Below are 24,138 nucleotides of genomic sequence, written 5' to 3' on the forward strand. Positions count from 1 at the left end.
CTGTTATATGTAAAATTTAAGGTCAAACTTCCTGCACTATCTCCTGTTCAGATTTCTCCAAAGAATCAACACAAAGATTCTTTTCATAATCTTTCTATTCTAATCAACAATTTAGTAATGATGGATTTTATTATGCAAGAAAGGAAACCACAAAACCCAGCATAACAAACTCTGAACCCATTTTAATAATTCCTCACAGTACTGTAAACAACCAGTAATAGATGGCATTTCATTTTTATTTATGCAAACTATACAGAAGTATTAGAATCGTAAATAAATGTATGTTGATGCAAATACCTTAAGAGCTAGATCATGACTATCATGCCAAAATTGCTGCATCCAAGTCAGCTGCATCCAATTAGAGATATTCCTGCTGACATTGCTGCTCAGCAAAACCACAACGTGCCTTTAAAAGGGGTTCTGAGCATCCTTTACTCTGTAAGTGTTTTGGATCGCTAAGCCATGTGCCATTCCATAGTGCCATGCCACTACCATCTGCACACAGCGCTTCTGAAATGTGCAATGCAATGTGGTGCATGGTTCAAACTAAAAAGCACTGCCCTAAACTATGCAGCAGGTGACTAATTAAGCTTAACCGTGTGTGGGTACCTGCCGCAGTGACTTGTATTAGCTGATCTGTACACATACTTTACATGTTAGACCTCCTACAAATTACTATTTACCTCCTATAGCCTATTAATTACCTGTAGCCTTGGAGAGCTTATTACTTGCATGGTATTATCTGAATCACAATGATGCTTAGGCATCGTCTCTTCCAGTATTTCGACGAAATATCTTGCTCTGTTGTTAGTGCACAGAATCAGAACGCTTTTTTTACAGGTATATAACTACCTCTAGAAATGCAATCATATATGCTTCAGGATATGATTTAGTAGTGGACAGGTATGGTTGGACTTGATGTTCTCAAAGGTCTTTTCCAACCTAGGGATTCTATGATTCTATGAAAACTCTTTCATATATGACAACTTCATACTCTTCCGAACGCATGGTTTATCCTCCTGCTCTCTTCTGCATACTCATATACCCAAAGTTGGTATTCTGCTCTCTTTAATATCCCATACTGCAGTTAAGATCTGGGAATACTTCACAATACGAAATACCTTGTTTAGCTCTTCTCGCTGGTGTTGCTGACTTTGTGTCAATAGTAATAACTCAGTATTTGTATTTCCTTCTTGCTCAGTAAGCTGTGGACAAGATGACTGATGCCTTTAAAGAAGAAATAAAAAAAAAAACCCTATGAAACAAGAAGAATGTTGAGTAACCTTTATTTTATGGTATCTTCTCCTCAGTGTAAAATGGTGGAAGACCTGCTTGTTGACAAAAAAAAAAACCCTACATCATCAAAAGATTTAGCCTAAACCAGGTTCTATCTTAGAAGATCTAAAGATTAAGGACAATACAAATGTATGCAGAAATAAACCTAAAATGTCTCATAGATTGGTATTTCGTATAATCTAGATTACTGTAGATTAGACAACCCATAAAAATGATGAATATTTTAGTCAAAGGAGGTTAGGAAGAATCTTAATCATGACACTTCCAAAGTGGTTGAATGCTTAGAAAATGAAAGGCACTATAAATATATAAATAGAAATAATTTAAATGTATTGATTTGTAAAGATCTAGGTAGCATTAAATCCTTTTGCCAAAGCCTGTTCCTATTGCCTGCAATCTTGTCATATAGAATGGCTAAAGAAAATGTTTATTCAAAAATTGTTTAGAATCTGATATTTTAATCCAGAGTATCCTTTTAAGCAGGCTTAGTTTAAATGAAATGTAAGAAAAGTTATTAGCTCAGAGATGTTTTTTAATTTAAATATAATCTTCAACATACATACTTGATTTGAATTTCCTGCATATCTTTATACTCTCTGATTTTTGATAATTCCATATGCAACTGTTGGCATTCCAGTTGTATCCTTCTCCAGAGGGCATCCCTTGACTGCAGCTCATTTCTTATTTCTGAAAAGCCTGCCTCCATGCTCTAAAGAAACAACAAATGAAAAAATAGTTAAATAAAATAAGTAGCTCTAAATGCTGCATTTTAACACATAATTTTCAATGCCTGGATGATTTGTATGAAAGGACATACATGCTTTTATTTTGAGTTTCATTTCTGAAAAAGGTATTGCTTTCATGTCAGCTCCTTTCTCTAAATGTCATCTAAAAAATTGCGTACTGAATATTCTTTAGCTCTCGCAACATTCCAATGCATCTGTCTCTGAAATGATCACAGGGAACATCATTCAGGAGTTCTTTATTGTACTAAATGCATCTAAAATACATAGTCTGTTTGTTTCAGTAGATTCCGTGACCCTAGACCATGCTTCACATGCAGAAATTAGTGCCATAAGTAACTTGCATTTTCTGTTTTCCTAACAGAATTTCCAATTTTATAAACTTGAAAAGTACAAGGCTCTACTAAGGCAGGATTAGGAGAACATCTTCCTTAAATGTTGCCTGGAAGCTTGGAGTAGATACATCTAGACCTAAATACTTTGCTAAGGCCTGTGCTTAATCATTTCCAAAACTAATTCTATCTGCATGGATGTACTTGCTTATTTAAATGAACATCACAAAATTTCAGAAGAGTCACACAAAGATTTTTCTTGGGGACTCCAAAAATCTTGTCTTTGTTTTACATTTAATTTCTGATTGATACCGTGACAGACAATCTGAAGATACATGTTATAATTGGCATCACAAAATCTGACTTCCCCCCAAAAATCTTTATCTCCCCACAAAATACTTAAAACATACTAAAGATAAGAACTTGGAAATGCACAAACAACAAAAGCAGCAATAATAATAAGATTCTTGCAATAATAATATCTGGAGAATATTTATTTCCTCTCAGACAAGATCCAAAAGCATGCTCCAGATCAAAAAATAAAAGACTTTTTCCAAGTATCCATTGCCTTTAAAACTATTGCACTAAAAATACTTATATTTTTCTTAAATCATGCATTTCATTTTAAAATATTTCCTATGTTTAGAAGCAAAAATAAAGCCTTTAAACAGACAAAAGACAACTGGAATCCAGAAATGACACCGCAAGCAAGGAACTTCAAAGGTTTATTTCCCTTAGAGCTTCATATTAGAACAACCTTCCTTCCAAGAAGCCTGTGGTTTTCCTTTGGCAGAAAAGGCTGCTGAAGGCAGATATGAAGTGCCTTTGTGTTTTTATAGGGGCTGCATATACAGATTCATTCATCTTATTCTTTGTTAAATTAAGGCTGAGAGCGTTTTTCCAAACTCTGAAATGCAAGTCTGGTTACATTCATGTGAAATGAAGCTTAATGAATTGCTAAAAATTGTCTGCAAGACTTGCTTATGATCATCTTCATAACTTCAACATTCAAGAAATAGCTGCAATTATTTTATGATATACAAATCTGGGGGAGGGTTATCCCTCTGATTTAATTCTGGGGTTGATAAAGAGAAAGAATGCTGCAAATTTTGCGGTGGAAGTCATATAACCTGTGGCAGACGGCAGTCACCATTCACATTTACGTAGATTGTATTTTCTTCTGTGGATTATAGTAAAAGCATGAACAACAGCAGCCACAGCAGCAGGTACAATAATTATTGAAACAGAGCTTTAGGTCAAGAGTTTAACACATCACTTCAATAAAAACATTTAGATATGTATCACTTGTTATTTTAGGAAATAGGTGATGCATCTAGTTGAAACGCCAAAATGAAACTTACACTTCAACAAGAAAACTTAAAGTTTTGTTTAGGAAATATCTAATATATTTAAATTTTAAGAGTCTGTTTCGAGTTGAAAATTTTACCAAATACTCTCTTTTCTTCTGTGAAAAGTTTTGCTTCAAGTAGCTTGCCATGTTTGACAAAAAAAAGAATCTCAAAAATTCCCTGATCAGCTCCTGTTCTAATTCTACTCGAAGATGGTCAGTCTTTTTGATACACTTATATGCTGGATTTCTATGCACATTAGTGTCCAGCAGCTGATTTAATGCAGACTTTTCAGGAACCAGGCCTCCTGTGTGATGTTTTCGGGCTGTCTATTACGTATGGCTGCAATGAAGTTGGTTGGACCATTCATAACAGAGAAGCAGTCTGCAGTCTCAGCCTGGATCTTCTAAAGTTTGTATTTTGTGTACAGCCAACAAATTGGTCTTCCATCTATTTCATTTTATCACTGTTTCCTTGCTGATTAATCGTATGAGAGAAATTATTTAGAAGCAGACATGAAATGGTCATAGGCATAGAAAATCTATGAGGCACAACAGTAGGCTTGTTGCCATGGCCATCAGCCTTCGCCCCACTAAGATTCCCATCTACTTCTCCCTTCACACCAGGTCCAACTATTCCCATCCTCCACAAAGCACTCCTTCATGCAAACCTGCATACTTGTGGCTGACAGCAAGCCTGGCGCTTCCTTCTTTCTCATACAGGCATACCTAAAAAAATATTTTTTCTGAGCTACAGGTTTTCACCACACATTGACTTTACATTTGTGTTTCCTTTCTACAGCTATTTGAAAAAGCATATTTTCCAACTAATGCAGCAGTGTTCCACACCACCAGCACAGTTATTTTGCAACTTTCTGCCCTTTAGATGATAATTTTACATACATCTAGCTCCATTTCTACTTCAAATGTCTTCAGTGTTTCCTACAGCTCCTGTATTCCATTCACAACTCAAAAAAATCCTCTTGCTTGATGATTTTCTTAAGGACTACAGCACAGTGACATCTACTCTCTCAATCATTCAGCCACAAGTAGGTGGATAAATGTCCACCTACCCCAATTGCTACAATCAGGTCTACTCCTTATTCTAGTCCCACTGCTTTTGATTGCAGCCCTTATAACCAGCCTCAAAACAGAGATTTTTGCTTTTATATTGGTAACTTCTATAAATGCAAATGACTCTGTGATCTAATGTGCAAATGAAATGTATAAAAACCACACATGCTAAAACTGGCTGTGCTGACAACACCTGAAATTAACCTCCACCGCGTTAATTCCTATACAGTACATGGCATATGTAGTTATAACTCTGCAAGGTTGTCTATAAACAGAAATAGATTATCTTTCTCCAGAGTCAAAGTCACTGTAGGTCACTCAACATATTTCTGAACCTTGAAGTACTTAAATATATAAGTGAAAGCTTAATTTATATATGTTGCCAGAAAAAAATAGCAATGAGTATCTCATTCCTGATCTGTTTCAAACATAGCCAATACAAAAAGCTTGTAAAGATCTTGTATTATCTCAGTCTTGTCACAACCCATGTAACACAACCAAAAGAAGAGGCCCAAATGACTGTCTTCATAAATCAGTGCTACAGTGGGAAATGGTATACCAGGGATGAGATAAAAACCAATGGTTCTTCACATGGCTGGCAACTTAAAAATCTATTGACTGCAAAATCTTTTCTTAATAATAAAGTATGCCATACACCCTTCTACACACTTATTTACCAGCTGCGTGGCACAGTAACAAGGTGTAAATCAGATAAAAATATTTCACAGAAGACATTTATATAAAAGGAACCAAGTGAACTAGGCAAAGTTCCTGTAGACGCTATAGATACAAGAAAGTAACAAAACTCTTGATAGACAAGAATAAAATACCCTACTACCTACTAAACATATTTCTGTTTTGTCTTTAAGTGTAACTCAAAAATTTGTACTGTTCACAGCTCATTCTGTGTTTCTGCAAAGAATAAATCTAATGCACAGATCTTTCATATAGGCAGCTCAGTACAACTTTTTAAAGTAGAATTCTAAGTAATTAACACTTTAACAGTAATTCCACTGTCATAATGAAAAAGAAAAAGTATTACTACCTGGCACTGGTTTTGGTACATTTTCAGATCCTCCTGGAGTTTCAGATTTTCCTCTTCTAGTTTATCCTTGTTTATTACTATTTCATTCACAGTTGCCTTTAGCTTTTCAATAATCAACTCATCCATTTTGCTTTCAGGCTGGCCATAGGTAACTCTCTCTTCTTGTGTTTGTTTCTTATTGCTTATTTCGAATTGATGGTTAGGAATCTGCTTCTACAAAACAAGAAAATCTTTTAAGTGAAAGTCAATAACTATATTTAAACTATTAGGACCAAACCATTACTATTAAAATACTAATAAAGCTATTTGATTTTACCAACATTTGCTCAGAAAAGATGGCACAAGTGGAACAGTTTGCACTACTTCGCAAATGAACACTTCCTTTTCTTAGTCTCAGGCTCTTTGCCCTCAGTAAGAAAAATATTTCCAGAACTTTCAAGGGCACAGGTTTTTTTTCAGGGATTTTTCTCCTTTGCTGTGTTTTTCTCTAGCACTTAATGTTAATTATCTCCAAATGTGAAAAAGGTAATTATGATGACCTACTCAAAGCAGTTACCTATAAAAAATAATTTAAGAGAAATTGTTTTCTTTGATTCATTGAACTTGGAAGGAATTGTCTCTGTGTGTGCGCCTCAGGATAGATATTAACCTCTGACTAGAGGGCTAGGATGACATAGTTCATGTACAAACAGCTCAGTTACTACAGTAACTGTACTTCTTTGATATAATTATCCTTAAACCTGGCAAAGAATCATCTGCACGTTCTGCTGTGTCTCACACTCCACTCAGTTTCTTGTACTAATTAAAATCTTATACCCAAAACTTCAGAAAATTGGTATTTCCAATATTTGTGAATTCACAGGCATCATGAAGAAGCATAATTACTATGGTAACAGGTTTTGCCATTTAAAAAATTATCTATACTGATCCCTCTACTTGGAGATTAACAATCAACAGTAATCTTTCAAAAGACTGAGATTTATCTGAAAACTGACAACCAAACATAACCTGGAAACCACATGTCATGCGCAGGGATGCAAATACTGTATGTCACTGATAAGGGCTGCAAAAATGTGTGCTTTAGACAGCTTTCGGTGCCATCGAATATGCTCCGATAATTTCTGTTGGCTGAATACCTATGTAGAACTGACTGCTTGATGCATATCAAATAAAAAGCCAGAGAAATTTGCAGGAAAGTTTAATTTCTATAGATAACAAATTAAGTTCCCACTGACATCTAAGTTATGGAATCCGACACATCAAAATGTCAAAGCATCCTGTGAAAACCATAATGCAAGACCCAGCTGGAAATCGAAGACCTCATGAAAGAGGAATTCTTTTTCTCAGGAGAAAGAGAGAAAGACAGAGGATCAACTAATGCTTTGAAAGAGTTTAGGGGTAAAAGTCCATCAGACTTCTATTTAATAAACTAGTCCTTGCTATATTACAGCTGTCCTCAAAAAAATTCAGTGATGGCGGCGATGTAAGCTTCAACAGAAAAATGTGGATGATCACCTTGAGTTCTCTATTTTGACTTGTTTAACTATATAATCAGCATCAGTCAGTAGCTTTGTCTAGTCAAAGCCTTGCTGCTTTAACACTTTTATGGAAGTTCAATGGTTACAATATGATGCTTTCACCAGCTATAAACAAAAGCTGGATATGGGCAAACCATAGGAATTGTTAAGAAAGTGTACTAAGATCCAACAAGCTTAGCAACAGTGGAAAAGGGGATTACCAGTCAGCAACATGATTGGCTTCCCCTTACTTAATTTTTGAGCTGTCCTGTGGCCCAGTTCATTTCTAAGTTATATGTTTTTTTTTCTTTTTACTGGTAGAAAGGTCATCAAGACATCATTAAATCAATATGTTGTTCTGGATTGGAAAGAATTAAAAAATAGAAAAGCTAGATCAATAGACTATGTGAAAAAAATCAGTAAGTGAATTGGCAAGTTAAAAAGAATCAGAGAGTCAACCAAGGACTGAATGGTAACTTGAAAGATGAAAAATATGGAAAAAAAACAGATAAGTGATCCAACAAACAAGTCCAAGTGTGATTTTGGAGTAGCACACAGAAATACATTTTTCTGCATAAATTACATTAATGTGTATTATGATCTTCAGAAAAATGAAGGTTATCTTAGATTTGAGGAAACCCTATGTGTGAATCAACAGAGTAATGGCATGTGTTATTTACTTGCTAAGACACTTTTCCATAACTTGTTATCACAATTAATTGCATTTTAGTAAATAGCATAGAAGAAAAAAGTATTTCTATAGTACACTTAATAACAAGGAACCTGCATTGCTTTTAGTAGTTTTTTTGCTCAGAAATACTGTAATTATCATCATGATACTTATTAATTTTCTCATCCTCATGAGAAAAATAAAATTCAAATAACAATATGTGTAATTAGATCTTTGACTATGGGTCTGCCTTACCTAAATCAATGTATTCGCTACCAATATATTCATGTGTTGTGAGATTTACTATAAGCTTCGTGGTGTTCAAATGTTTAAATTAGATTAAACCAACTTTAGCCAACCTAACAGCTCATTATCTTCCAAAGCAGGAAGGTAGGAATTTTACCTGAAATAAATTACATTTCTCAGATAATGATTTTCGTTGATCATCTAAATAAAGGTGATATTTTTGGCAGATTGTTCCCTTCTTATCCAATTCTTTTGATTTTGCCTTAAATTCCTGAAAGACAGCAAAAGTAAACACAGGGAAAATAATATTTTCCTTAATCTGAATAACATTATAATCTATACAGGGCTAAGAAAAATATGTTTATTTAAATTAAAACATAATCTTTCTATAAGTGGAAAGAGGAAAAAAGAACAATTATATAAATCAGACATTCAGCCATCCCTACCAGAAAAAAACCCAGTCTTAATGGCTGACAATCTGAAAATATCAGGCAGTAGACATAAGCATTGAATAAAAATTATAAAATATTTTAAATCACTTCCATTACTGTAGATCTTAGAGCTATGGCTACAATATACCCATGTTTTGCAAGGCAGTTCCTGTGACTTTAAAGTTGCATCAGTGTGAAGTACAGTCATCAGCAGGGAATGAAACCCTTAATACTCAGACAAATATTGGGAGTGCTTGCTTTCTTCCTTTTCCTTTTTTCCCTTTCCCCCTCCCTCTCCCCCTTCTTCTTCCCCTCTCTCCCCCTCTCTCCCTCTCCCTTTTCTCTTTCTTCTCTTTCTCTTTCTCTTTCTCTTTCTCTTTCTCTTTCTCTTTCTCTTTCTCTTTCTCTTTCTCTTTCTCTTTCTCTTTCTCTCTTTCTCTCTCTCTCTTTCTCTCTCTCTCTCTCTCCTTCTCCTTCTCCTTCTCCTTCTCCTTCTCCTTCTCCTTCTCCTTCTCCTTCTCCTTCTCCTTCTCAAATGGGAAAGCAGCTACTGTGAATGAATTTTACTTCTTACTCTCTTTACAGTTGCTGCTTCTGGTTCAGAGTTCATGTGGTTTAAACAAAAAGTTGTATAACAAATTCTATTATATCAGGTTTATCTAATACTGTTTTTGTATTCGCACTCTTATTCCCATTTCCGGTGTATTTGAAGTTGCTCTTAAATCATACAAGATCTTGTATGTTTGCAACTAGACTTAAAGGCAGTACCTTACAAAATAAGTAAGAAAATTACAGTTTAGAAAAACTATAGTCACAATGGAAATGTTGGTTCTGAAAAGACAGATGATTTTTCAATAGTTGTCCTAAACTGGCATATTCAGTAAACTTTAAAATATAAGATTTTATTTGCTACTGAAACAAAATCAAATGCTTTCCAACACAGATTAATACAAATCTTCTCTTATAGCTTTCCTAATGTTTGCTCTGTCATTTTAAACCAATAAACATCTTCCCACTTCACGAAATGTGATACAAATGGAGTTTCAGACTACTTAATGAAGGCTGCAGGTTCAAGACCTTACTACAGCAATACTGAGCTTAGTAGATTTTCAACACGGCAATTATTTCCTGAATACTAGAATTTGCTGAATAGATTCCAAGCACTCATTTTTCATACTGCATAATTAATCAAATTATAGCATTGCATTACTTTATTTTAACATTTTAATCCTGAATAAGGTCGTTTGCAAATTAGCTGGATCAGATAGTTTCACAATAGTGATCTATTTAGTCAACAATAGATGTATAACCCATTTATTATTCTTGTAGCAACAGATGTTGGCAGCTATGCTGCAGCCCAAAGCACAGTAGCCTTTCTCATGGTAAGGACGCTTCCATGTGGAAGAGACTGGAACATCGTGTAGAGCTAAGATGTGGCTAGCATGTGTCCTTTTACCTAGAACAGTCACATAAAGGTCACACAAGTTAGTCCTGTGTCTTATAGAATAATATAGAAGATAGGAAGGTCCACAATAAAGATCCTAAATCCCTTTTTAATTGCAGCTTAAGTATTAAAGTACTTAAAATCTATTAGATCTTAAATTTCTGATTGTGAAGTGATCTGAGTTTCTAAATAAACTATATCATAAATTTACATCATAAGCATGTAAGTCTTCACAATGCTTAGCAACCAGGCAACTAGCTCACACTTTCAACTGGTAATCCTCAGTTTACTTTCCCTGCAGGATCCAGTTTGGTAACCCCTCAAAGGACGCACTACTTTATTATGGTCCTTACACAGGATGGCCAGAGAAAATGCAAATTTTTTTGTGATCCTCCTATGCTTCATCAGACTAGTGATTAGGCTATTCTCCTCATATGTGGAAAACTCAGTTTAATAACCCACTCTGCAGACAGAATCTGAATTGGAATCTTCTCATGGTTATTTCCTATCTAACAAACAACTGATAGTTTTCAACAGGCTCTTGAATTTTTTTTGTTTGAAGTCATTTCACTTCGCACAGGATACCAGCAAATTTACTGGAGAAGTTAAAAAGGCAAAAATTAGCACAGCTAGAGATTACATCACTCAGTTGCAAGAAATTAGACTGGATACCAGTTTCTGCACCCATGACTGTAACCAGAGGTGTAGCTGGGGACAAGACCACCACTTGAAGGCACACTGTCTATATGCCTGTTCTCTGTGCTAGCTATTTCTCCTGCAGGCCCAATAAATATTTGATTATTACACAGATCGTAAAGTAACTTCTAACTCTGAAAAGTCAAGGTCAGGAACTCTGATCAGAAATCGGTACCTTCCTGTATCAAAGAGTAAGTCAGCTAAAATCCATTCTATGTTCAGAGTGACAGGGAATATAACCGAATCCTATCCTCAGCATCTCACAGTATTTAGGCTCCGCTCAGTATGCCAGACTTTGCAGAAAGTAGTATATTTTTAAGTGCCTAATCCTTCCTCACGCATTAGCTACGGAAACTAGGTACTGTGGTTGATGTTGTGGATTGCCTCAGGCACACGGGTGCTGACAAGATATGTGTATAGCAATCAGGTTTTCATTTCTAAACCCTTTTCCTATCTAGTCTTACACGGTCAAAATTGTTCATCAAATTTGAATTAGTGGTAGATATTACATGACAGGACCCTGCATGTGGAAAAGGTCTCAAGTCTCAGCAGATTTTATTATCCAGTCCACATATATTAATCCAGAAAAAAGAAAAATTTATTTATAGTTACACTCACTAAGAAAATTATCTGTATTAACTTATAAAACTACTAAAAACTACTACATAAAACTACTAATAAAGCTTGGATAAAAGAACAAAACCTATTAAACTATGCACCTTATCTTGCCTGAGCAAGAAATTATATAATTTCATGTAAAACTATTATTTATATGGAAGTTAAAGTTTACATCTGTAAACCACAAATTAGTTCTAAGGGCATTTTTAAAATGGAATGTAATAACAAAGCACTCTTACCTCCAGTTTCTTGGACAAATTTCTCCGTTCAGATGGTGTCTCTAGACTTTCCTCACATTTTTCTCTACTTTCAGCCATTGTTTGTTTTAACTGATATGCCTTCAGCTTTTTGTAACTATGTGTCAACTTTGAAAACTAAAAATGAAAGCAGAGTTGAACATGCAGATTCTGTCAAAGGTGACTACATGCACAGTTTTCTTTAAACCAGAAGAGCCAAATGCAGCTTCAGCATTCTAAGTATTTAATCAATGTAACAAAGAATCAATTAAGAAATTTCATTTCTTAGAGATGAACAAGGGTAGGCTTTCACATAAATGTTAACTAACCATTCAATCAGGTTCATTTGATAGGTATTTAGTTCTGTTTAAGTTCTTTACCGGCTGTTACCCAGAATGTCGTTTCCTCTATAATGTTTAGATGAAATGTTCTATACTTGTTTACTGCCATCTTGTGTTGACATTTTTAAAGGGTGCTTTACTAAATAGACTGAAAGATTATCATTAACGTATTTTAAACCTGCATTTTCTTTTTTATCATGAAAGTTGTTGAAATGATATGGCTGTGATGATTGCATTCTTCTGGAACCATTTAATACCAATGGTTGTCTATGAAAATTAGAAACTTAATTCTGTTGTGCCTGTTGATCTCACCAGGAAAGCATGATTATCATTACATATTTTAAACTTGCATGTTTCTTTTTTATCATGAAAGTTGTTGAAATGATATGGCTGTGATGATTGCATTCTTCTGGAACCATTTAATATCAAAGGTTGTCTATGAAAATTTGACACTTAATTCTGCTGTGACTGTCGATCTCACCAGGAAAGCATGATCACCAGGAGGCAGATGCAAAGGAGTCGGCAGCAGAGAAGGGAAGGTACCAGTAAAAGTACCAGCCTCTTCAGAAAAAAGGCTGGTCTGATCAACAGTCAACTATATGGCACAAGCAAAACGACTATTAGCTGTTAACAGGTTTGATGCCACAAACCGGCATTGTCTGGCAGAGATATGCACATCTGGTTTTGAAAAAAAACAGAAAAAAAGGAAAGCCAAGGATATTGACAAAGGAAACACTAAAAATATGGTCTGAAGGAAGAAGAGTGGAAGAACTCAGCAAAGAATTTGACTAGAAAAGAAGTTACAACACTGATCACGTATCTCGTTTTCTTCCTTTAAATTTAGGCTTAGAAATAATTACGGCTTTACTTAAAAATTTCTGATTCTAAATAAAGTTCTTCATCTAACTAAACAAATTCCATAAAATCTCATATTTTTGTTAACTGCTTAAGCAGTCTGGAAAGGAAATTACTTTCAAGGAAGCAATTCGAATTTGAATGGAATCCTATTGAACCTACCTGGAATGAGCAATTGAGGTCTGTGCAGATAACAAAGGTGGTGAAAAAGTCCATAAAAGATACAGAACAGAAACTGGAGTTTAAAAATCATCTGGAAACTTCCTAGGTATATTTGAGATCATTTGGGGAACTCATAATAGGAACAGCAAAAAGAATTGAGAGCATGACCAGAAGATAGATTGTTCTAGACCAGAAAGTTTCATGAAATGGGGAGGTCCACAGATGGATTTGATCAACTTGGAATTTCTGAATGGATTTACAGAGCTGAGATATCACCTTCAAAATGAAATCAAAAGTCTCGCAGAGCAGCTGCCTATATTTGAAATTGACCTTGTCAGAAAACACAGTTAAAATAAAATATTTGAAATGGAACTCATTGGTTTTGGAAGAAAGATATGCTTTTTCAAATAACAGAATTTTTTCTCCTGAATATATTATGGCACATGTCAACTGCCTGGGAAGAGCAAATCCAGATGAATATGGGTATTAGATATTTCATTCTAAAAAAGCTAGAAAATACAGGATCCAACACTTAGCAGATTAGCCTGGAAAGGAACAGAATGGGCTAAATAAGAAAATTTAGTTTGACTACTGTATTTAATGAAAGTAGGATATTTCAGAAGCATTAGAGTCTGGATGTTATCATGACCACAAACTAGAGTAAAGACCAAGAACATCTTTCCATTTAGTGCTACATATTTGCTTTAAAAGTAAGGTCCAATGAGTTCTGGGGTAGGATTCATCTAATTTTAGATTTCGGAAACTTAGACATCCAAACCTGAGCTCCTCTGCATTAAAAAAGCTGCCTTCATATGCTTAGTCATTTCAGCTATCTTAAATTCTCGTCATACACTGACATGAATTATATTCTAGGGGTGTTCATTTCCTCTATTGATTCTAAAGGGAGCCTGAGGTAGCTCAGACGAAGCCATCTAGCTTTTAAATGTCTAAGTGAGGCAATTAGTTGCTAAAATGCTTAGAGCAAAAATGTATTCTTGTTCTTTTGCTGAGGGATTTCTCTCAAAACGAGAATAACCACTAAACATTAATATAGAAAAAAATGAATGAAGAATGTAACGAAGATGAACCCCTAAAGTTTTCAATATTTAATTATGACAAAATATCATACATTTGAATGAAAGCATCAATGTGGTTTCAGAGTTTCTGGTTACAGATCAGGAATTATTTCCCTAATACAAAAAAAACTTACAGGTCTTACTGCATTTGACAGGCACACAATCAATTCAGTGGCAATGTTACTCATTTAACAGCTTTTTTTTATCAATAGCAAGGGTAAACAGCACTGAGGACCACAGAAGCAATTGATAAGAGAGAAATTTGTTCTGAAAAGCCTACCATTCTCACAGCCAGAAAAAAAATGATCCTTTCTGTTTCTACTAAGATTAAAAAGGAACAAAAATTGGAAGGGATTTTAAGAATACCTTTGCAGAGAAAGAGACGATGCTACTGGTAAATAGTCACACTCACACCATCTGTGCAAAACTAAATTGTAGCTCTTAAGATTACACAGTGCAGGAAGAGGTACAATTTTCAAGTGAGGATAAGAACCAAAAGAAGGCAGACAAAAGAGGTAAAGCAAAGATTAATATTGTCAGAGAAGCTCTATATTTTAGATACAAATTTGTGCAGCTAAGAATTGGGGACATTAAAGTCATTCCAGTGTAGATGCTGCAGCACTGTAATTTAAGAAAGAAACTCAATAAGGAGATGTAGTAGAAGCTAAAGGAGCAGAGAGAGATAGTTCTACTGTCTGGCATAGGTGCTTGGAAATGTTCTGACAGGCAAACTTTCTGTTTATCACCTAGAGAATCTAGACAGGCCTCCTAACTCAGGCACTTAACAGTTTCCTTCTTTGGTCAATGTGTACTGGATGGACACGTCATGAAGAAATACAGTTTGTTGAAAACGGAGAAAATGGGAACTATAAAATAAAATTCAGATGGCATCAATGCTGGAACCCTTGGTAAAGTAAAAAGGATGATAGAATGAATTGTTTGAAGGCATCGATTAGGAAAGTGATGTATATTCTTAAGAGTTAGATATTCAAACTTCTTGCATAAAGATAAAAGAAGAAGCAATCAGGAAACTCAATGCAAGCTTAGGTGGTCTGAGTGGTAACTAAAATGAAGAATCTTGGCAAGAAGTATAACCAGGTTTATAGAGGGAAACTTGTAGGTTAGGAAGTTTCAGATTCCTTGAAAAAAAACCCAAAGACTAGATTGTATTTGCCTGTGGAAAGGATTTGTTGGGTGATTGACAACTTCAAACCAAAAGTTTTTATGAAAAATGACCGTAAGTTTCAATTTCATAAAGTTAAATTTCAGTGAAGTTCTTTGCAACACCATGCAATACAAACCTACTCATTTTTAGCATGTGATAAGAAAAACATTAGGAAGTGAAAAATATTGCAGAAAATGTGAAAAAGGATGAGAAAAGAGAGATCTACTATATTTTGGGGGATAGTTCTGCATTGCTAAGCATACATTACATCTTATACGTAAAAAGTCACACCATTTTTCATTGTATTATATTTATCTTCTCAATAAACTTGCTGAGATGCTGTTCCTGTTTCCAATAATATGTGTAAATTATAAAACAGCTTTTGTTTCACTTTCCCAAATGACTAAAAGTGTTAATTACATAACAACCAAAACATTCTCTCTTACTCACAGAACTATTTGCCAAATTAATTGCCATATACAAAAGAAAAAAAAAAAATTGAAGACAACATAAGTTATACATTTATTATCATGATGGATCTGGGTAGTAAGTGTTATTATCTTTAAATGAAAATAATGATATCAAATTTATGCAATCCAATTTGATTCTACAATAAGTGTCACGACTGGAAATTTTTAACTATAACACTAAATCTCTGGTAGGAGAATCCAATGAAAGACAGCAGGAAAAACAACACAGAATTGTTTATGTCACCTTACTAAAATCTGAGAAATAGAATAGGCTGTAGTTTGCTGAGAATTCAGATTCATGATTGAAGTGGAAAATAATGAAGGAACAAAAATAAAGACAAAGAGCAAACACAGCCAAACAGGATCATGGAATCATTGAATGGTTTGGATTGGAAGGGATCTTTAAAGATTATCCAGGCCAACTCCTCTGTCATGGGCAGGGACACTTTTCAGTAGATCAAGTTGCTTAAAGTCCCATTAAACCTGGCCTTGGGACGCTTCCAGGGATGGGGCATCCAGAGCTTCTCTGGGCAACCTTTCCCAGTACCTCGCCACCCTCATCGAAAAAAATAGTTCTTTCTTATGTACAACCTAATTATTTCAGTATAAAGGCCTTGCCCATTCTCTCGTTGCTACAGGCCCTGGTAAAACGTCACTCTCCATCTTTCTTTAAGGCCCCACTAGGTACTGAAAAGCTGCAACAAGGTCTCTTTAGAACCGTCTCTTCTCCAGGCTGAACAACACCAGCTCTGTCGATCTTTCTTCATAGGGACCACTTTTATGGTCCTTCTCAGAACCCACTCCAAAAGGTTCATGTCTTTCTTGTACTGAGGCCCCAGAGCTGGAAGCAGTATGCCACGTGGGGTCCAATGGGAGTGGACCACAGGGGCAGAATCACCTCCCTTGACCTATGGGCTATGTTTGGTTTTATGCAGCCCAAGATACAATTGGCTTTCCAGACTGCAAGTGCATATTGAAATAAATAAAGTCAAAACAAATTCTCTGTGTCAATAACCCAGGTTACTCTGGTTTTGACTCTATATTCCCACATGGAAAACTAGCAGACCACTTTAATAATCCCTGTAAATCAGGTAAACAACACCCAGAAAAATTATAGTAAAGTTATGATGAGAAATGTTTCAGTCTTAAAATTTCCTAATGTGCATCAAAGCCTTATTAGCATGAATCTAATTATCTATTTTCTTCATTCATCAATGTTTAAGGTTATTAGTCCAAAGTCAGGAAATCAAGGATCTGTCTTCATAAGAGATGTCACAATCACATCAAAATCCATCCAAAGAGTTTGGACATTTCAGTACAGAAATGATAATGGAGCCTGGTAGGAAGCTGTTGTCATTGTGGTTTGTTTGACAAAATTCATCTTTCCAGAATCCATAAAGTACATCTATACCATTAGACATGCAAAAGCTCTCTATACAGCAATCATAAAATATAAACCTGACATTTTTCTTACTTGAGATTTCAGTGCTTGAAGCTGAGTTTCATAATTTTGAGCCATTTCATATTTAGTTTTCTGTAAATCTTCCAGTTTCTGTTGAAGTAGTCCCACCTACAGTTAGAATAAGCATTCAGATTTACCTTTTCTGAAGTGTTCCAGGATATGTCATTTTTGGAATAGTCATTTAAACTTTGAAAGAAGACTGTTGCTTAAAAGATAGGTATTGAAAATATATATACATTCAGTAACTTGATAATAAAACTGGATATGACCAGATACCTCCAATTGTATCAACGCTGAGCTAAGGATTTTATGGAAAAAATCTCATTGTATGCTTATGTTATGTTTTAATGATAATACTGTATGACTCTGTCATGAAAAAACACTTAATGAAAGCATTTCTGACCCAAATATATGCATAAGCTGCTCTGTCCCGTTATGAAAATTTGGCTTGAATGGTTTATATAATCATATAAATGACTTTCAACTACTCATGTGAAATTATCAGGAGACACTGTAGACTCATTTTAGGTCCCTGGGTACAGTGTCATTTGAGATATATTGAAGTAACTGAGAGTTTCACAGAGACTTGAGAAACATGACAAAGAGCATACACGAAAACCTATGCTTTCTAGAGGTTTAGCTGGAAGTTAGATGGAATATGCTAAAATATTTCAGGTAACATCCCTGTACAGGTAAATAGATTGATGTTATAAGGATTGGCTAGCTGAATCATTCTCTAGGCTCTGCTGACTGCAGTGGCTAAGGACAAGTTCTTAATTGCTCATTAGGGAGAGTTACTTCAATTTCAAAACTGCCACTGGCAATTTAAACACCTAGCTCACTAAAGGATGCCTATGTGTTAACACCTAACTTTGGATGTCTTGAACTAGAACTGAATCCTGTGCTAGGATTTTCCAATGCTTCTGAATGCCTACTCAAGTAGGCAATGAATGCCCTACTCAAGACTGTCAAGTATGGACCACACCAGGTTCACTGGGGCTTTCAGTTTGACAAGCAAGTCTAATAAATACAATTTGAATCTTCATTATTAATAATAAAATTATAATACAAAGGCAGTATGCAGTGCAAAATGACAAAAGTCAGGTATGAACAGGAATTACAAAGACATAATTTTATGGAACTTTTTGAACCATACATTTAGAATTTCTGATGAAACCAGAAGTGTTGGCTTTTAGAAAAAAAAAAATCAGATTATCTTGTTACAGCGAAACCGAGAATATTTGATTTAGACTTTAGGGAAATCAAAGAAATACGAGACTTTCAATGACATTTTTACAATATATTTTCAGAACAGAAGCACACTTAGAAATGAAACACTAAAGATAATTAATGACCTTTAAGGGCTGTTTGGCATTATGAAAGAAAAAACAGGTCTTCTTATAGAGCATTTAGAGCATACTATTAAGTAACTCCAAGAGCAGATACTTTCTTTAAAGAACATGATATTCTCAAATACCTCTTGACCTTTTTGATCCAGTTTTATTTTGGTACTTGCTAATTCTTGATCCTGGATATATATCTTTGTTTCTAATGCTTTCATCTTCTTTTCCCATTCCATTTTCTTGCTGTTTACCATAATGTCAATTTGATGCACTAACTCCTGAAGTTCAGCTTCACATGGAGAAGTTCTAAAAATATAAAAGATAGATTTAATTATTCAATAAAGAATAAGGGAGAAAACAAATTTTTATTTACATTGCTGAGAGTCTATTTTAATTCAGATGGAAATACTCACTTTTCAATATCAGAAAGAAAGAAATGATGCCTTCAAATATAGGTGGACTTTCACTTCACCTACTTTAAGTTTGTCTGAAGTTAAAATCAGAGTATTTAGCATATTCTGGACTATTTGCCTAGCTTTAAATGCTATTTGATATCCTCTCACTCTTTCAGGGATGAATTGTCAAATTAGCATGGTTGAGTTGATAGTATCCAGTCTCAAACCTCAATGGACAAGAGCTGGAGAAGCTGAATATTAATTTGCTTATGGGCACAGGACTTCCCACTAAGGGTACATAATGATGCAAGCCAAGTTTATTGGAGGAAGTTGTTAAACAGTTGGCTTGACAGTGAGACACAATTCTTAATTGCTAGTTCAACATTTACATCCCATTTTGCTATTCTCTTTGCAAAAAATGGACCTCAATAACAAGGCAACTTGTGTAATACTAGTAAGTTTTAATTCTACTAGGAAGCACAGAAGCACATTTTGAGAAAGAATTTGTCTTTGAGGGGCTATGTGGTGGATTTCTTAGAGATTTGTACAGTATCTGCAACATAAATATTAGATTTTTCCCCAGACTTTTGAGACTAAATTTAGAATATATCCCTTACAGTACAACTTCATTGTTATGAATACACAATGTTTTACACTGTTGCTTTAGAAATATGATGTCTCCAAAGTAACAAAATAATGATATATCGTTAATTTATGTTATATTAGAAGGGTCTTCAGAAACTGAAAGCAGTCAGAGTTGCCCTCTGAGTTGCCCTCTTATACTGCCCATAGGCAGTAGAAGGCCCAACACAAAAAAACCCTGAGATTAACCCTACAGCTCAGGAACCAAGAGTTGGGGGGGAGAGACAAAGAGATGGTGATAGAACATGTTCTAAACTGTCACAGAGATCAACTTGATTGCTTGATGAGTGAGCACATGTTCAATTATAGCTCAGTCATTACGCTCAGTCACAAAATGTTGGGGTGCAAGAGCGAACAGGGATGGTGACTCAACCACTTCCCTGGGAAAGCCTGTTCCAATGCTTGCCAACCCTTTCAGTGAAGTAATATTTCCAATTATCCAGTCTAACCCTCCCTTGGTGTAGCTTGAGGTCATTTCCTCTTGTCCTGTCACTTTTTACTTCTGTTACACACCAGGATGCTGTTGGCCTCTTGGCTGATATTCAGGTGTCTGTTGATGAACTCCCCCAGATGCTTTTCTGCCAGGCAGCTTTCCAGCCACTCTTCCCCAAGCCTGTAGTGTTGCCTGGGGTTGTTGTGGCCCAAGTGAAGGAACCAACACACAGCCTTGTTGAACCCTCTGTAGTTGGCTTCAGCCCATGGCTACGGCCTATGCAGGTCCCTCTGCAGAGCCTTCCTTCTCGCAAGCCAATGAACACTCTCACCTAACTCGGTGTCATCTGCAAACTCACTAAGGGAGCACTTGAACCCCTCATCCAGATCATTGGTAGAGATACTAAACAGAACCAGCCCCAACACTGAGCTCTTGGGAATGTCGCCTGTGACCAGCTGCCAACTGGATTTAGCTCCACTCACCACAGCTCTTTGGGCTTGGTCATCTGGCCATTTTTTTTACCCAGCGAAGAGTACGCCCATCCAAGTCATGAGCAGCCAGTTTCAGGAGAATGCTGTGGGAAATCGTGTCAAAGGCTTTGCTGAAGTCTACATAGACAACATACACAGTCTTTTCCTCATCTACTAAGCATATCACTTTGTCATAGAAGGAGATCAGGTTAGGTAAGCAGGTCCTTCCTTTCATAAACCCATGCCGACTAGCACTGATTGCCTGGTTATCCTTTACATATCACATGATGGTACTCAAATACCACAACTTCTACGCATTTTTAGTATGTTCACAGCTCATAGAATGTTTGATGTAGGTATTTTTATACTAACTACCAAAAGGGGCATATATCTGACTGAAGTGAAGGAAAACTTTTCACTGACTTTTTAGCCAGTGGGTTAATGTGGTGAATTTTCAAACTTTTGAGGAGTATTATATCTTCCATTTCATTTTCTGTAAGCATTCACTCTCCACACAATTTTTTTAGTGGTATCTGTTATCTGCATATCCTGTTCTCATACGAGTTAACTGCTGATAAATTTTCCTACTTCCTTTCCACTTTCTTTTTGAGCTTTTTTATACTTCTCTTGTTTCCTGCTTTAGTTTTAATTGCTTTACTTTTTTTTTCCTTAATAAGAGATTCTACTTATAAATTACCTTAATACACAGCTTTATTACTTTCTTTCAAAGACGCACTATTATCTTGTCTTTATAACATATTGGAGTGTATTGAAATGTGTCATCTTTAGTTGCTGCAACCTTATCTTGGCCATGAAAAGAGCATATTCTCATTTAAAATCTTCAAATTACTCTTTTCAATGGTATGATCTGATCGCTGTGCAAATTTCTGCATTTTTCCCTCCGGAGTGATTTAGAGATCCAATTGCTGCCATATCTAAACAAAGGTACAAATAAAACCAATGTTGTTTCTCCACTGTCAGCTCTCTCTCCCTTATCTCAATCGGTTTTACTTTTAGTAAACTGTTATTGGTACACCTGCTTTCTCTTAACTTTATGTGTCTGTAATAATGACCATCATAGAACTGAAGTTTAATCTCCGTTTCCATTTAATTTCCATTTCCATTAATTATTTAATTTCCATTTCCTCATACTGTTGCATAATTTTCAAGTCTCTGTTTTTTTGCTTTTGATTAGAGGCTTATATTAAATTTCCTGTTAATAAAACCAGCAATTTCATTCTTTCATAAACTTGTTAATTATCCCTCCTGATGTCTAAACTGATGCAAAATGTATTGCAGCTTATTACTTTTCATGATAATAAATCTAGCTTTTTGATAAAAAAATTTCTTTATTTAAAATAATCTATGAATGTTGCAACATTGTTTTGAGTTATGATATGTTCCATTTTCCTTCTAACAATATTATTTATCTCACTGACATTTTCCCCAAAAGTGATAGCCACTGGTTGTTACTTAATTGGCTCTTTAATTTACAAAAATTTAAATACTATGTATTTTCTTCACTACTGATGGTACACACTTCTGTGAGCACATGAAATACCTTCATGATTGCTAATCATTTTGTAGCTATTCTAATATGGTTTGTTAAAATGAGCATAGCTATTTCCTTAAAATTAACATTGTTATTATTTTATGAAACAATTGCCATAGAAACAGTCAAACAGAGACAAAAGACGGTGCAGCATCTGAATAATGTAGTCACAGCCTACAAGAGGGTTGATGGTAAAAAGCACAGCAGTATGCCTGTACCATCCTAGGAAGTGTTGGAGAAGATTTCAATACACAAAATTAGCACAGAATGCCGTTTTGTGTCACAAACATTACAACCTAGCATATGTTTCAGGGGGACATTGCAACTGAGAATGTGCTAAGAAATTATGAACTCTACTTTTGCAGAGATGCACTTAACCAAAGAAAAACCGAGCCTTGAACTCAGAGGTAACATCCCTATTGCCAGTGAGTCTTCAACTGGTGACCATGCCACCAGTAAATCACTGAAGAACAGTAAGCTAACCAACGTTCTTCTCTACTGTAAATGACTATGCAAACTAAGCCTTAATATAAGCAGATGCTTTTACCCCTGGTAGTTGATACCACCATTTTGTGTGGATGCTTCAACCGCATCCTGAGCTGCGTCAAAAGAAGCATGGCCAGCAGGTTGAGGGAAGAGATTCTGCCCCTCTATTCCTCTCTTGTGAGGCCACATCTGGAGTATTGTGCCCAGTTCTGGAATTCTCAACATAAGAAGGATATGGAACTGTTGGAATGGGTCCAGAGGAGGGCTACAAAGATGATCGGAGGGCTGGAGTACCTTCCACATGAGGACAGGCTGAGAGAGTTGGGCTTGTTCAGCCTGGAGAAGAGAAGACTCCAAGGAGATCTTATAGCAACCTTCCAGTACCCGAAGGAGGCCTACAGGAAAGCTGGAGTCCTTGTACGGGAGGTGCTCCAGCCCTCCGATCGTCTTTGTAGCCCTCCTCTGGACCTGTCCCAACAGCTCCATATCCTTCTTATGTTGAGGATTACAGAACTATATCACTGAGTTCCTTGAATGGGCTGGATGAGATGATCTAATCTCACCCCTGTTTATGCCCCTTTAGAAAAATTTTGTGCTGTACTAATTATTTCTTTAGATTAACACTAAAGGATCTAAATTTGGATTATATCAAAAAAGAAGCTTGTGTTGTGATGAAAATTGCGCTTAATACTTGGTAAGAACAATTGTGGTTATTACCCGTGCAAAATAGGACTAAGGCTGTAGCAATTAATAGCCTTGTTTTTAAGACTTGTGAATGTTTTAAGAGCTGTGATACCTAAGTTTATACCTCTGTAGCCTAGCAACTTCAACTATTTCTCAAAACAATTTAAAATAACATTTCTTAACATTCTAATAAAACCCCACATAGCTTTCATTTTCCCCTCTTTTGTTCATGTATGAATATTTTATAAGTAACTAACAGAAACAGTCAATAGATTATTAGCAAAAGGAATAAGTTGTGTTGTTTTAATTATCAGTAACCTCTCCAGTTTGCATAGAAAACAGCAGAAGAAATTGAGAAAGAATCATGTTTGCTTCTAAAATCATTAATTTTTTGCATTTCATATTTTTGATGAAGCCACTTATTTCAATTCCATCATATGTTCAACTCCCAGACATTAAGTCATTACTTACTTAGTGACAACTTGTTCCTGAAACGCTCCTAAGTCCTGCTCCATACTACAGAACATCCTTCTAGCCTATTGAAACAACAACAACAAAATAATTCAGGTTCCTAAATGCATGCGATCACACAGCCAAGTGGTTCATACTGGATAATTCTATGCTTCCCTTTCAAATTCTGTAATTCTCCCTCTGCCAACAATAGAGCAGGGAAATGTAGATCTGACTACAGGCTGGAATGGACAAGATGAAAACTTCTGAAGCCCAGCAGCTCTCGCACTTGGTGTAGCACTGAAATTATGAAAAGTGATGCTAGCTTGAGGATAGCCCTGGATGTCCATGACAAACAGTTTGTTTTGAATTATTGTCTGCTGTGTGATGTCAATGACTTGCCAAGACACTGTAAACCACAAACCCCAAAATTTGTCATAGATCCATGGCTGCATT

The 24,138-nt window shown here is 35.6% G+C and overlaps 1 protein-coding gene across 1 annotated transcript in view; it reads right to left on the bottom strand.

The window, feature by feature from the left end:
• DEUP1 (deuterosome assembly protein 1) overlaps positions 1-23,759 on the bottom strand; it is a 40,582-nt gene extending 16,823 nt beyond the window's left edge. The window contains exons 1-8 of the mRNA XM_054084546.1: positions 23,704-23,759; positions 18,705-18,876; positions 17,240-17,335; positions 11,700-11,834; positions 8,429-8,542; positions 5,839-6,051; positions 1,860-2,005; positions 1,122-1,227 (exon numbers count right to left, since the gene is read on the bottom strand). Of these exons, the coding sequence (XP_053940521.1) occupies positions 1,122-1,227; positions 1,860-2,005; positions 5,839-6,051; positions 8,429-8,542; positions 11,700-11,834; positions 17,240-17,335; positions 18,705-18,876; positions 23,704-23,759 (1,038 nt within the window). The remainder of the gene's footprint in view (positions 1-1,121; positions 1,228-1,859; positions 2,006-5,838; positions 6,052-8,428; positions 8,543-11,699; positions 11,835-17,239; positions 17,336-18,704; positions 18,877-23,703) is intronic.
• Between the last annotated feature and the right edge of the window lie 379 nt (positions 23,760-24,138).

The sequence above is a fragment of the Cuculus canorus genome, chromosome 1 (genome assembly GCF_017976375.1).
Source record: "Cuculus canorus isolate bCucCan1 chromosome 1, bCucCan1.pri, whole genome shotgun sequence".
Classification (NCBI taxonomy): domain Eukaryota; kingdom Metazoa; phylum Chordata; class Aves; order Cuculiformes; family Cuculidae; genus Cuculus; species Cuculus canorus.